Genomic DNA, 15,363 nt, shown 5'->3' on the forward strand with positions numbered 1-15,363 from the left:
TCAGCAATGGGGATTTTGCTCCAGGAGTAGCCGTGAATTCTGAAGCAGGGAACCATCAGCTCCCTGCTTCAGAATTAGTTCAGAGAAGAGGAGCAGAGGGAGCCCCTCCGTTCACCGAGGATTCCACAGGCACAGCGCTACTGTAAGCACTGTGCTCGGGGAAACCCTTGACGGTACTGTTCATATATGAACAGTGACGTCACTGGCTACTCCTTGAGCGGAATCCCTGCTGCCGACTCTGGCCGGGGTTTCTGCTCCAAGAGTAGCCACTGACGTCACTGTCCACATATGGACAGCAACATCAAGGGCTTCCCCGAGCACAGCGCTTACAGTAGCGCTGTGCCTGCGGAGTCCTCGGCGAGCGGAGGAGCTCCCTCTGCTCTGAACTAATTATGAAGCAGGGAGCAGATGGTTCCTTGCTTCAGAATTAGTTTGACAGCAGGACATACCCCCGGCCGCCCGGGACACCGCCCCCGAAACCCGGGACTGTCCCGCTGAATCCGGGACGGTTGGGAGGTATGGGTATGATACCGTTATTGGCTAACCATAAAAGTTCTATATGCAGCTTTCAGAGCACACAGGCTCCTTCGTCAGGCAAGTTTACAAATGTATGACTTAGAAAAAAGCACAAATGTTACACAAAGACATTTAGTACATCATTAAGATAAGCCGGGGCAATAAAACTGTTATAGGGGTGATGACTTAGGAGTTAAATGGGTTGTCCAGGAATACATTTTGTTTATATTTTAACTTAATTGGATATATATATAAGGAACTTTCTAATATATCTATTTACCTCTGGCTTCGTTACTCGGTTCTGATTAGCGGTCACGTGACCGCACCCAGAGTGAATTTTTCATTTCCTGTGACGTTCCATGTCTTTGCTCAGCCAGAATTTCCGGTGCGTCATCAACTACATATACAGGCAGTGGACCTGGCGGATGTTTCATGAGCTCTTCAGAGCTCCGCTTCCTCTGGTTCCTCCTGTAAACATAATTGATGATGCGCCGTGTCTCTACACAGCCGGAACTGCTGGCTGAGCAAAGCTACGGAGCGTCATCTCCGCTTATAAACGCCCCCTTTTCCTCCTATCTCGTCGTCCACGCCTCCTCATCCTTCTTCACACTTGCAGTTCCCGCATTGCCTGGCCGCCTAGTCTCTCCTCTAACACGCCCCCTCCTCCTTTCATCTCGTCCTCCAAGCCCCCTGGTCCTCCTTCTCTATGTTCAGGGCACCAGCCTCCTATCGCTGCTGTCCCTTTTTTATCTATTAGCCTAATTACTGTCTGCAACAAAATTTGTCAATTGAATTAAGTGTTCAAACCGTTTTCATCTACCTGTTGGACTGGTTTATGTCTCAACAAACCACAGCACTGCACTAGAGCAGGGATTGATGAAGGCACAAAGGATAATGATTATTAGTGACGGTTTAGGACAGTGCAGGGAGCCGGGTGACTAATTAGAGCAGGGAATGACCCTGTGAACATAGAGGGGCGTGGCAGAATGCAAATAGCGGAGATGCTGTGGGGAGAGGAAAGGGGGGATGTAAGCTCCTCAGATGCAGCAAGGGATCATGGGTATGGTGGGTTACAAAACAGGAGCAGAAACAAGGGATGTGAACAAACATAAGGAGCAGCAGTGACTATGGAGATCAAACTGAAACTGGTTAGAAGTTTAATAGGGGGTATTAGGGAAGGCAAAGAAAGGCTGGGGGACACCTTTTAGAAAAAAAATAATTCCTGGCCAACCCCTTTGAGGCATCTGGAGTCAGTCTGATGTGGGATGTGACGTGTGTCCATGTAGTGGCTCATAAATCCAGGTGTGAGATTGAAGCCTTGTGTCAATGACTGGAAATTTGTCATAAATTTTTCTCTCTCTGTTTTTTAAAATGACCCATTAGTATTAGGACTTTTAAATCTGCCAAACTGATCAGGTCCAGAGAAGTGTTTTCCCACGGGTGTATCCAGCTGCTTTTTTATTGTATGTCTGTGAAGATTCATCCTGGTTTGTAGTTTTTGTTTCTCCAATGTAGATTCCTTTATTGATGCACCTTGTACACAGGATCATGTACACGACATTGGAGGATGTACAGGAGAACGAGCCAGTGATTTTATAGTCCTGCTGCGTGTTTGGTATGTGGATGGTGTTTGATGATAAAATGTTGGTACAGGTCTTGCATTTTCTACTGTTGTAAGGAAAGGTGCCAGTCTCCGATGGTGGTGAGAGGGACTTCTGACCAGGAGATTCCTTAGGTTCGGTGGCTGTTTGTAGGCAAGGAGAGGTAAATCCAGGAATATTTCCATCAGTTTATTGTCTGTGTTAAATACAGGTTGGAGATCAGCAGCAATTGTCCTCAAGATGTTAATTTGTGGGTTTTATATGACCACTAGGGGCACCCTGCTGTTGTCTTCCTTTTTGTACTCCAGAAGATTGCTCCTTGGAGTTCTTGTTGCTCTGTAGATCTGATCGTCTATAATCCTTGGATGGTGTCCCTGTTGTAGGAATGTATTCCTCAGTGATAGCAGGTGTTGTTTTCTGTCTTCACTGTCTGAACAGATCCGTATGTACCGCAGAGCCCGGCTGTAGATGATGGATTTCTTTATGTGTCTCGGATGGAATGTATATGATCTATTGTTTCTCATGTATATGGTCATGTCCAGGAAATGTATTTGAGATGTAGAGTAGTTGAGAGTGAGTTTGATGGTAGGATGGAACTTGTTAAAGTTTTTATGGAAAGAAAGAAGTTCATGTTCAGAGCCCGTCCAGATTATCAATCATCAATGTACCGGAAATATGCTGGAGGTTTAGTTGCGCAGGTTGATAAAAACTCCTCCTCTACTGTAGTTTGGCCATGAACAGGTCAGCATATTGTGGTGACATTTTGCTACCCATAGCGCTTCCCATACATTGCAGATATATGTCTTCATCAAATAAAAAATAATTGTGATGAAGTACGAACGTGATGAGTTGTAGGGCTGGACGGGGAGTTAGGGTAAAACTTGAACTTCATTTTATCACTCACGCCCCACACCCCCTTATCAGTCACATATCTGAGGTCTTTTTTTTCTTTTAAAGGGGTGAGAAGGTCATTGCACATCTAATCACTCCCTTCTCCCTATCAGGCTATTTGTTGACTTTATGAATCAAATGTATATTGAGAATTTTGTGAAATTTATGTTCATGAGGACATAAGTGAAATGTGTGAACTCTGCACATCTTGACCTTTTAGGAGGTGTCGAGTGTCTCGGCGCTGCTTGGGACAGACTTTTAGTCACAAACATACATTTTTATGCATTTTTTTTTTTTACAAAACGTAACAAATTTTGTAAAATATGTGTAGAGGTGTCTAACTTTCAGAAAATATGAGAGTATAATATAGATTTTTTTTATTTGTGCATGTCAAGTGTGAAATTTGCAGTGAAAGGGTTAAGATAAATCAGAGAGAAGAAGTTTTTTTGCATTTTCTACATACTTATGTGATTCCTTTTTCTGCTTTCGGGGCCCTATTACGCCGGCCAAATTTGTCCTGTGCAGCGAGCGCCGATCAACTAGACAGCTCGTTGATCGGCGTCCGTTTGCACCTGTCACAAGGATCTATGTATGGGGACAAGCGGTCATTACACCGATCGCTCAGCCCCATACATTATCATCAAGTTGGCAGCACATCTCCCTGTTTACACACCAAGATGTGCTGCCGACAACGATAATAGTTCAGTTTTTTAGAACGATACGATCAGCAGATTATCGAGTTTTTTTGCGCGTTCATCTGCCGATTGGTGCCCTGTTTACACAGGGCAATTATCTGCAACGAGCGTTCTATGAATGATCATTTGGCCGATAATTGCCCAGTATAAAACCCCCTTTAGTCTCTGCAATTGAGATCTGACACTTACCACTGCTAAATTGCACATGCACCAGGGCAATTTCTAGTGGTCGATCAAATTGCGAAGAGCATCAGATTATTGAAACAGTGTGTGCATGTGTTTTATTACTCACAGCAAACGTAAATGCACAGAAAATAAAGTAAAAATACACCTAAAAGGTACACTCTCAAAATACAAGATGGGTTTACGGACCAAAGAATTTATGGTGAATGGCATGTCCATAGGATACATCATAAAATGTCTGATTGGAGGGGGTTCTCCCCACTTAAAATCAGGAGAACGGGAATCCAAAGTGAGAAGGAAGGAGAAAGCCTGCCGAGCAAGAACGCCTCTCTCCCTTAAAGTCTATGGGAGTTATGGAAACAACCAAACTCAGTGACTTAGTCATTTCTGTAAATCCTGCACCCTACTTATCCCCCTTTTGCGGACTGCCTCTGGGCCCTTTGGATTGCTGAGAAGGGGTCACAAGACCCCTGATCTCCCAGTGGTGGGACGCCCAAATATCCGACATTGTAACATATCTTACAGATATTCCATAAAGGTTTATTGTAGGAATACCCTTATAATTTTGTTGGTCTTTTTTCACATGGGACTCCTAGCACTATAGGAATATACTTTCCGTTATGTCGAATATGGAGCATAAAACATTATGTGAAGATGACAGAAATCATATTTACCCACGGCCATAAAACATCATTGCTTCTAAACCAGGCAGCTCGTGTCTTTATATTCTTCACCATAGTTTCTGCATACTGGTGAACGCTGTCACTTGTAACTGGGAGACTCATGTTGGGATATATACCGTCCTTTGGCGGATCAGGAAAAAGAGCGACGCCATTCCAGTAAAATCCTGATCTAGGTAAGTGAGAAGCACAATAAATCTAATTCAGCATAACACGGTTGAGGTGTTTTAGTTCCTTCAAGAAAAAGGCAAATATTTCATCTTTTGGAATACCCCAATTGAATAATAAAATGTCCCCCTCAGCATTTTGTACCTGTTGGTAAATGGCAGATAAGAAGGGGTACAGTAACTGAACTGGTCCATGACATGCGTAAAGATCTCCTGCTTCTCAGACAAGGAGCGAGAACCTCTCCAAATAAACTGCAGCTTCTACAAAGAGAAAATAAAGGAATATCCAGGAAATCGTGCTGCGTCCCTCGAGATCATTCCTGGCAATTACAACAAACAAAACTAATTTTCTTTAGGAGAAACAATACTAGTTCAAAAGGAAAATCTGGCCCTTAGCCCAGGAACACCCGCAAGAGACCCGCAGAGGGGAACAGAACGCTACCTCTTAAATGAGGAGAATTAGGGGGTAAAATCCTCTTCAGTCTGCTCATAGGTTTTCACACAATAATAAAGTAATTGGTGATATCAGGGATTTCCCTGTGTCAGACGTGTTTGAAGGGTCTTAAAGAGGCTCTGTCACCAGAATAAAAATGCTCTATCTCCTACATCAGTTTATCAGCGCTGGAATGTAGTTACTAGCAATGTGTTTTTATTTTAAAAACAATGTTTTTTACCAAAGTTATGGCGTTTAGAACATTTATGCAAATGAGGTCCTTAATGCCCAACTGGGCGTTTTTTAATTTTCAACCAAGTGGGCGTATGACAAAGAGGTGTACGACGCTGGCTAATCCGCATCATACACCTCTCTGCCTTACACCCAAGCTAGATTCACTGAGAAGCGTGATCTCGCGAGACCGTGCTGTGACGTCACTTCCGCCCACAGGTCCTTCATCCCTGCGTCTGAAGACAACATCTTTTGTCTCCCTCCAGGCCGATGAGAAGTCCCAGTCGTCGGATCGGTAGTAGCAGCAGCCTGGAGGGAGACGAAAGATGTTGTCTTCAGACGCAGGGATGAAGGACCTGTGGGCGGAAGTGACGTCACAGCGCGGTCTCGCGAGATCACGCTGCTCAGTGAATCTAGCTTGGGTGTAAGGCAGAGAGGTGTATGATGCGGATTGGCCAGCGTCATACACCTCTTTGTCATACGCCCAGTTGGTTGAAAATTAAAAAACGCCCAGTTGGGCATTAAGGACCTCATTTGCATAAATGTTCTAAACGCCATAACTTTGGTAAAAAACATTGTTTTTAAAATAAAAACACATTGCTAGTAACTACATTCCAGCGCTGATAAACTGATGTAGGAGATAGAGCATTTTTATTCTGGTGACAGAGCCTCTTTAACACATCATAAGCAAATTTAATGTTATTTGTTTTCTTTTGTACATGTCTCATTTACTAACTGCTGTTGTAAAGCAATAAGGCCCCATACACACAACCGTGTTCGGTCCGTGATATACGGTCCATGTGTCGGCCACATGTCCCGGAACGAACACAGTGCAGGGAGCCGGGCTCCTAGCATCATACTTGTCTATGACGCTAGGTGTCACTGCCTATCCGCGGAACTACTGTCCCGTACTGAAAACATGATTACAGTACGGACAGTTGTCCCGCAGCGAGGCAGTGACACCTAGCGTCATAGATAAGTATGAGGCTAGGAGCACGGCTCCCTGCACTGTGTTCGGTCCGGGACATGCGGAGCGTATATCACGGCCCAAACTCGGTCGTGTGCATGGGGCCTTAAAGAGGACCTATTACTTCTGTTGACACGTCTATTCTAGTACAGGACTGTATTCCCCATGAAATATCGATTCTGGAGCATCTTTTCTTCAAAATCTACATTGTGCCGTTCCTCTGTTAATCCTCCTAAAAATTTATGAAGAAATTGACAATTGGGTGTTACCAGTTGTGGGTGTGTCCCTACACAGACGGACACTGTCCAATCAATGCTGACCGAGTGAGACTATGTAGGGACACACCACTTGTCAATTTGTTCATTCATTTCTAGAAGGAATAACAGAGGAACAGCTTAATGCAAAGAAAAGATGATCAGAATTGCTATTTTATGGGGAATACAAGGAATTATTAAAATAGACATGTCAGGAGAGGCGACAGGTCCTTTTTAAAGATCAGCTGAAAACGTAAAAAGATGCCCCTGGTGGCACCTCTGGGCTAGCAAAGCTTATAACGGGGCATCAGAATTTATTACTTAACAAACATATACAAGTGTAAAGAACATACAGTACTAAAGAAATTGCAAAATATACTTGTAAAACTGCTTCTCATCTCTTAATAAAAACCCAAACCCCATAATATCAGAAGTATGGAGGTGAACGAAGCCTAATACATGTATATAATTTCTAGGTTTATGTATCTATATATTTATATAATTTGTACACATACGTTGGCAATAATAACAACAACAGATGAGCCGCTTAATAATACAAGACCATTTATACCTTGGAATCTTGCATGGCAGCCTTGCTGTCATAATCAATGCGGGAGATAAGGTGGGCATTGAAACCAGACATGGCAAATATGGTAGGTGAGGTTGCAGAGGCCCCAAATGGATCCACATGCCAAGAAAATTGTGGTCTTACTCCAAATGTTTCATACAAAAAGCTGTGGCCTTCTGCAGAGAGACAGGGGTATTAGTCAATGTTCATCAGTATTCAATCAACTGTACAATCTACATAACCTGGTTGTAGAACTGCCGAACAGATCCACTGCCCCTTTAAATTGAAAATTCTATCCACCAGAAAGGTCATCAGTATGTCATCGGTGCAGGTCCGACACCAGACCCCGCACCGTGCAGCTGCTCCGTGGCCTGTGGGCACCAGATGCTATGGCACAGTATGCAATGTACAAAGCCGGAAGCAGTTGGCTCCGTACATTGCATAGCGGCTGTGCTGCAGCCCTGCTTCTATTCCATGACCGGAGCCAACTGCTTCCGGAATGGACGTCCGGTGCCCGGAGGCAGCTGGAACGGCTTAACGGTGCAGGTTCTGGGTGTCAGACCCCCACCGATCATGTACTGATGAGCTATACGGTGGATAGGTCATCAGTTGTGGTAATGGAAAACCCTGTTTAAGGCCTAGTCCATATACAGGCCTGACAATAAGTGACTGACATTCTGCGGGACTTGTAACATGTGATTTCACCAATTGCAGTACAACTATACTACAACGGTAACAATCTCTCTATATTGGCGATCACTTCTAAAAATATTGGCAAAGGTAGGAGGGAAGCATAAAAAAAAAACCATTACTCACTTCACAGATCCCTGGAGTTCCAACGCCACTGTCCTGGTCCCCCTTGCCGCTGTTAATTGACATGGCTGCAGCGATGACGTACTCGTATACCCACATGATCGCTGCAGCCAATCACTGGTCTCTGTGGGTATACGGCACAGGATCACTGAGGCCAGCTGCAGCGATCACATGGCTACACTGCTACAGCCATGTCAATAAACAGCAGCGCTGAACAAGCCCCTCAGACTGTAGCGCGGGAGTTCAAAACTTTCAGACATGTTTTAACTTCATTGTTTCTTATTGGTTGGGTTTGTCCAGATTTCATAGAACCCCTTTAATACAGGTTTTGAGAGATTCTGACCAGGGGTGTACATGGGGTTAAAAAACATCCTTTTCCACTTCTACTAAGTTGACAGTGACACTAACCACTTCACCACCCTACGTCACCAGGGATGTACCCATTAACTATTTTACTGCCCAAGAGCCCCATAGATTATAGTAACGCACTCTGATGACACTATTGTGTACGGGGCCTCTCTGCTGCTGTGATGGCCCTATTAATGGGTGTATCTCGATGACACAGTCATCAGGGGCACTCTTGCGGGTCATGTGACATCACGATCTTTTCCTACCCTACTGATGTGAAAAAGCAGCAGTCTGATAGATTGGTACAAGCAACTACTCCATTGGTTTTGATAAATCTCTTCTATTGTGTATGGAGAGAGTACCTGTTAGCTGTAAAATCTGATCATCTACTGCAGTGACGGCTTCATCATGCATCACTTGTCCACCGATAATGAACTCTAGTCGTCCCTCTTGTACCAACTGATGCACCTGTAGCAACCAAGAAGAAATATTAGGATAGGTTGTCAGATGGATGGACAAGAGTTGACAAAGGTGATAGAAGTCAGAACAGCGGGTGCCAGCTCAGGGGTGTTGCCAGCCACTTCCATAGTCCATGTGAAAAAGGTCCTTTCAGTCAGCAGTCTCCTCCAGTCAGCAGCACCAATAGAACACTTTTTACAGAAACTAGAAACGGCACTAAAGTTTGGGTGGCTGTCCTAACTGCCTGTATATAAAGTGCACCAACAAACAAGCGTTCATATGTAAACAAGGCAAAGATCAGCCGATCAACGAGCAAACGCCCGTTCATCGGCTAAACTTATAGTTTACGCAGAATTAGTTATTATCGTTGTGGACAGCACATCATTCTGTGTAAACAAGGAGATGTGCTACGGACACGATACAAATGCATCGGGACGAGCGATCATGGTAACGATCGCTACTCCCCATAGACGGGATCCCCTCTCTTTGACATCCATATGACCGAATAGGACATATGGACAGGGTTTTTTTTTCATAAGACAACCGCTTTAAATTATCTAATAAAATTAAAGGGGTTCTCAAGTCTAAACCATTTTCAAATTGCGGGTTATCCAAGAACAAACCAATACAGAGGATCCACAGTGATCGACTGCTATGAGAAGTAGGAACCAAAATTTAAAGTTTACCTATTTTTTATATAATATTAGGGCAAATTAATTTCACAAAATATGGGGTCATGCTCCTTATTCCGTTACAATGCACCAAATCCCTCAATTCCATACACAAAGTCATACAGATAAATTATAAAATTCGGGCTGTCTGCAGTCACCACTAGGGGGAACTTATTAAATGGAAGATTTTCTATGGAGCTCTACAGGAGCCGTATATATTTCTTCTCCTCTTGGAGCAAGCACTCGGAAAATAGAGAAGGGAATTGAAGCTCTCTCTCATAGGGGCATGCAGAAAACCCATCATTTGTCATTCTTTCATCCCCTGGTTTACCTGCTGCTTCTGGAATTCTCCCGCCACAGTTTCCCACCATAAGCGAAAAAACTCCTGCTCGACCACAATAAACCTCCGCTGCTTGGCCTTCATCAGCTCGTCCACTACTGTGGTGTAGACATTGGCAGCGTAGGCATGCATGCTCTCCTGAAATTACATCACTTTGGATTTAATTAAAAGAAGAAAACATAAAAATCAAGAAAATCTACCACAAGATTATAAAAATGCAGATCGGGTCCATCGAGTAGGCTAAAAAAAAAAAAAGCTACAACTACTTTCTCTGAACATGGATTGAATAACATTGAGTTCTTGGAGTTGACGTGTTGGAAGCAGGAAAATGGGCAAGTAAGGATCTGAGCGAAGAGCGAAATTGTGATGGCTAAAAGACTGGTCAGAACGGCAGGTCTTGTGGGGTGTTCCCAATATGCAGTGGTTAGTACCTCGCAAATGCGGTCCAAGGAAAAACAACCAATAAACTGGCCTCGCTGCCACAGGTGTCCAAAGCTCATTGATGTGTGTGGGGGGCGAGAGCCAGCCATCTGGTCCAATCCCAGAGAAGAGCTACTGTAGCCAAAATTGTTGAAAAACCTACTGCTGGCTTTGAAAGAAAGGTGTCAGAAGACACAGGGCATCGCAGCTTGCTGTGTGTGGGGCCGGATAGCTGCATACTGGTCAGAGTGCCCATGCTGACTCCTGTCCACTGCCGAAAGCGCCTACAATGGGCACGTGAGCGTCAGAACTGGACCATGGAAGAAGGTGCCTGGTCCGATGAATCACGTTTTATTTCACATCATGTGGACGGCCGGGTGCGTCACTTACCTGGGGAAGAGATGGCACCAGGATGCACTATGGGAAGAAGACGAGCCGGCGGAGGCAGAGTGATGCTCTGGGCAAAGTTCTGCTGGGAAACCTTGTGTCCCGGCATTCATGTGGATGTTACTTTGACACGTACCACCTACCTACACATTGCTGCAGACAACTACACCCCTTCATGGTTACGATATTCTCTAATGGCGGTGGTCTCGTTTAGCAGGATAAAGCCAATGCCACACTGCAAACATTGTTCAGGAATGGTTTGAGGAACACGACAAAGAGACCAAGGTGTTGACCTCCAAATTCATTAGGCCTTTTCACACTGAGTTTTTTGACACGTTCGTTAACGCAGAAACCGCATCGAAAACCGCACCAAAAAACGGCCGAATATGCCTCCCATTGATTTTAATGGGAGGCAGAGGCGTTTTTTCGCAAACGCTTGCGGGGAAAAAAAAAGCGACATGACCTATCCTGAGGCGTTTTCTGCCTCAAAAACCCAGTTAAAAGCAATGGGAGACGGAAAAAAAAGCCGCGAAAAGCTGCAGCGTTTTTTTAAAAAAAAACGCTACTGGTATTTTCCTCTGTCTGTTGAAAAAAGAGATAAAACAAAGCGTAAAAAAAACGCATGTGGTGAAAAAAACCGCATGTGGTGAAAAAAAACTGGAGCTGATTTTTCCAGGCAGATTTTTCGGCCTGCAAAAAAACTCAGTGTGAACTAGGCCTTAGATCTCAATCTGATCGAGAATCTGTGGAATGTCCTGGAAAAACAAGATCCACGGAGATCTCACCTCGCAACTTACAGAAATCATAGGATCTGCTGCCAACAGCTTGGTGCCAGATACCACAGAACACCTTCAGAGATCTCGTGGAGTCCGGGCCTTGACAAGTCAGAGCTGTTTTGGTAGCACGAGGGACCTACACAATATTAGGCAGGAAGTTTAAATGTTATGGCTGATAGGTGTAGATCTTAAAGTGGAGCTAAACATTTAACATCATAGGGACAGGTCAGAAGTTTTGATTGGTGGGGGTCCGAGCACTGAGATCAATGTATCAGAGGATAGACTCAATAGAAAGTCTATGACCTGCACTCCGATACATGGGATTTCCAGGAAAAAAAACCGAACAGAAACTAAGCAGCTCAGCGCCCACACGAGTCCTTCAGCTGCTTCGTTTTAGCGATTGGTGGGGGTCTTAGTGCTCGGACCAATCAAAACTTCTATCATCACTATGACATGTCAGAAGTTTGTTAAACATTTAGCGACACTTTAAAGGGATGGTCTGAACCCGACAACCTCTTTCTCTATCCCTTAGGCCTGATTCACATGAACGTGTTAAACGCGTTGAAACAGCGGCCGTCCCACGGACCAATGTTATTCAATGTGGCCGTTCACACAGCTGTTGTTTCAACGGACCGTGTGAAGGGTCCGTGGGAAAATAGGACGTGTCCTATCTTTTCACTCATCACGCATCCCTCCGTAGACTCAATTATGGGGGATGTGTGACATCGCGTCCCGCAGCGCTGAGCACGGATGCACCTCGGACGTGAAAAACCGTAGTTTTTCACGCCCGAGATGCGCAGCGTTCATGTGAATCCGGCCTTAACGCCACTTCTTCCCTCTATGAGCCGGAGCTCTAATGGGCCGGTCAATTCATATATTACATGCACAGTCGTTTCAGCGGTTTTGTCGCTCTCATATTATAGGGGCTGTCTCATCAGACAACTACTACAATTACTTCATAATAAGCAGTTATACAAGACAATCCAGGGGGATTTTGACTTTTGGTAGATTAAAGTTATACAATTTTTTTTAAAATAAATTCTAAACATATTTACCAACATTTGAAAGCCAAATTGTGTGACATTTTAAACCCCACCCAGGAATACCCCCATAAATGCCAGGAATGCCCGCTTTTCAATCAATTAACATACATCCCATCCCTTTTGCGAACTGGTTCCCAGAACTCCCGCTAAAATCGGGACTGTTGGTAACTATGCTTTGTGCATCATGGTTTTCAAGATCTCTGCTTGCGGTCATTGTATGGGATACTTCACTGCACAGTACGGTTATCGGAGCTCTCTCTTATAAGAAGCCCATAACCTGTGTGACCAGGACCGATGTATATCCTGGGAAGTAAACAACGAAAGGCTCCTACGGAGTGACTGCAAACGGAGATCTTGAAAACCGTGAGGAATTGATACACAAAGCATATTAGAAAATTGTAAAACCTTTCAGAATAAAATGAATAAGCTTTAATTATTTAAAATCCCTTTAATCATTTCTCTTTTGAGCAGGGTCGCTCTGGCACTACAAGTCCCAGCAGGCATTGGTGCTGCACAAATGCAAGACTTCAGGTTGCCAAGCTCTAGATTAATTCACAGATACTACTATGGTGGACGATAGGACTGGTTATATTGTACATTATATAAAGTTTGCAGCAGGAAATTAAAGTGAAACCTACAATGTTTATCATGTGACCTGAGTCACGTGGTGTCAGCTGCTTCCCTTGTTAATATCATACAATACAATATTAGACAATGCAGGATACATGAAGGTGGGGATCATACTGTATGCATCAGCGATATGCACTTATATATATACACACACACATGTACCTGAATGGTATACACCCAGCCTACGTCCATGTGGCTGTGAGGGATGACAAACACATGAATGGGATCTGCAGAGGTGACAACTCCACAGAGGGAGAGGAACACGAGCAGCAGCTGCGACATTCTGCCCACAGAAGCTGGAATCACAAGTGCAACAATGTATCACACGGCGCTGATCAGATTGTATGGCAACTCGCAGGAGACAAAATAACTCAAACGCGTTTCCCTTACACCCTATGAGGAGCTGTTCTGCAATGTCTATAAGGTGGGGGCTGGTGTTATAACATGTACTCTGGAAACAAGCAGCACGGTATCAGTGAAGAAGAGCCCTTATTAACCCTTGTAATAGTCAATATATAATATATATACATATATATATATATTGCAATAGATTTCATCAAACATATGTACAGCATCCTGTGATCCTTAATCCTTTAACCCTTTAGTGACTAGCCTATTTGGGACCTTAATGACAAAGCGATTGATTCCGATTTTCGATCGTCACATTTAAAAAGCCATACCTTTTTATTTTTCCTTAGACATAGCCGTGCGGGGGGCTTGATTTTGCGGTACGAGTTGTTGTTTTATTGGCCCCATTTTAGGGTACATATAATTATTCACTTTTTTAGGGGATAAGCAGACATTTCGCAATTCTTTTATGCATCCGAAATTGACGCTGTTTACTGCGTGGTATAAATAACATAACGACTTTATTCTGTGGTTGGTTACAATTACGCCGATAATACATTTATGTATTTGTTTTATGTTTTACTAGGTTTGAACAATATATATTTTTTTTAAAGTATATTGTTTTTGTGTCGCCATATTTTAAGAGCTGTAACTTTTTGTATTTTTTTTCGCCAATGTAGCTGCATGAAGGCTTATTTTTTTTGCAGGACAACTGTTATTGGTATTATTGGGGTACATACGACCGTTTGATCGCTTTTTATTGCATTTTTTGGCATGATTTTTTCGCACGATGAACAGAAAACAGCAATTCTGGCATTATTTTTTATGGGTGTTCACTGTGCGGGTTAAATAACGTAATAGTTTTATAATTCGGACCATTACGGACATGGCAATACCAGTTAGGCCAGGTTCCTACATAGTCGGATACTCTGCATAAAAACTGCACAGCGTATCCAACCAGGAACCCACAAAACATTCCATCCGAATACTGCACCACAATGGTGTGTGTTTTCGGACGGATTTTCCGTTGCGAAGAGCAGCAGTAAAAACGCTTTATACTTACCTAGGCCATTGTTATGACGACGCGTCCCTCCAGTGCAGTCCGGCCGGCCTTCTGGGATGACGTTTCTTCCCATGTGACCGCCGGTACAGCCTGTGATTGGCTGCAGAGGTCACATGGGTTGCAAAAATCAACAAAAACGCAGCATAAATTGACATGCTTTTTTTCCGCAGAGTGGTATAAGTGTTTCTTAGGGCCGATTCACACGAACGTGAATTGCGTCCGTCCAGGCCGCGCGGTTTTCACGTGGCACGCATGGACCAATAGAAGTATATGGGGCAGTACAGACAGTCCGTGCTTTTTGCGCAGCGTTTGTCCGCTGCGTAAAAAGCGCGACATGTTCAATATCTCTGCGTTTTTCGCGCACCCACTTCCGTGCAAACTGCCTGTTTCGCGCAACAGCTGTCAAAAGGATGAATGTAAACAGAAAAGCACCACGCGCTTTTCTGTTTACAAACATCCAAATGGCGTTTCATAATGATGGCGGCTGCGCGAAAACCACGCAAGCCGCGCATCATATGCTGCTGCCACACGGAGCTGTCAAGTGGCTTTTGCGCACGCAAAACGCTGCGTGTTTTGCGTGCGCAAAAACGCCACGTTCGTCTGAATCAGGTCTTAATCTCATGCACTTTGCTGCTACTGTAAATGCTGCGGAAATTCCGCTGTGTTTTTGCTACGTGGGAACTTGGCCTTATGTGCAACTTTTTTTAAGAAAAAAATCTGAATAATGGATTTTGTAAAGGGAAAAAAAATTATTTCTCATTTATTTTATTTTTTTTTATAAATCTATTTTATACTTTTTATTTCAGTCCTATTGTGGGGCTTCACTATGTGATTGTTTGATTGCTTTTATAATAAACTCAGGGCCGGCTCCAGATTTAC

General features: G+C 43.8%; 1 protein-coding gene across 2 annotated transcripts in view; it reads right to left on the reverse strand.

The window, feature by feature from the left end:
• The window catches only part of MAN2B2 (mannosidase alpha class 2B member 2), a 54,053-nt gene extending 40,641 nt beyond the window's left edge, over window positions 1–13,412 (reverse strand). For both annotated transcript variants that reach the window (XM_075857825.1, XM_075857835.1), the window contains exons 1-6: window positions 13,236–13,412; window positions 9,809–9,955; window positions 8,710–8,815; window positions 7,190–7,362; window positions 4,879–4,994; window positions 4,561–4,738 (exon numbers count right to left, since the gene is read on the reverse strand). In XM_075857825.1, the coding sequence (XP_075713940.1) occupies window positions 4,561–4,738; window positions 4,879–4,994; window positions 7,190–7,362; window positions 8,710–8,815; window positions 9,809–9,955; window positions 13,236–13,355 (840 nt within the window). In that variant the 5' untranslated portion in view covers window positions 13,356–13,412. The remainder of the gene's footprint in view (window positions 1–4,560; window positions 4,739–4,878; window positions 4,995–7,189; window positions 7,363–8,709; window positions 8,816–9,808; window positions 9,956–13,235) is intronic.
• Window positions 13,413–15,363: the final 1,951 nt, after the last annotated feature.

This window comes from Rhinoderma darwinii, chromosome 1 (assembly GCF_050947455.1).
Source record: "Rhinoderma darwinii isolate aRhiDar2 chromosome 1, aRhiDar2.hap1, whole genome shotgun sequence".
NCBI classification, from domain to species: Eukaryota; Metazoa; Chordata; class Amphibia; order Anura; family Rhinodermatidae; genus Rhinoderma; species Rhinoderma darwinii.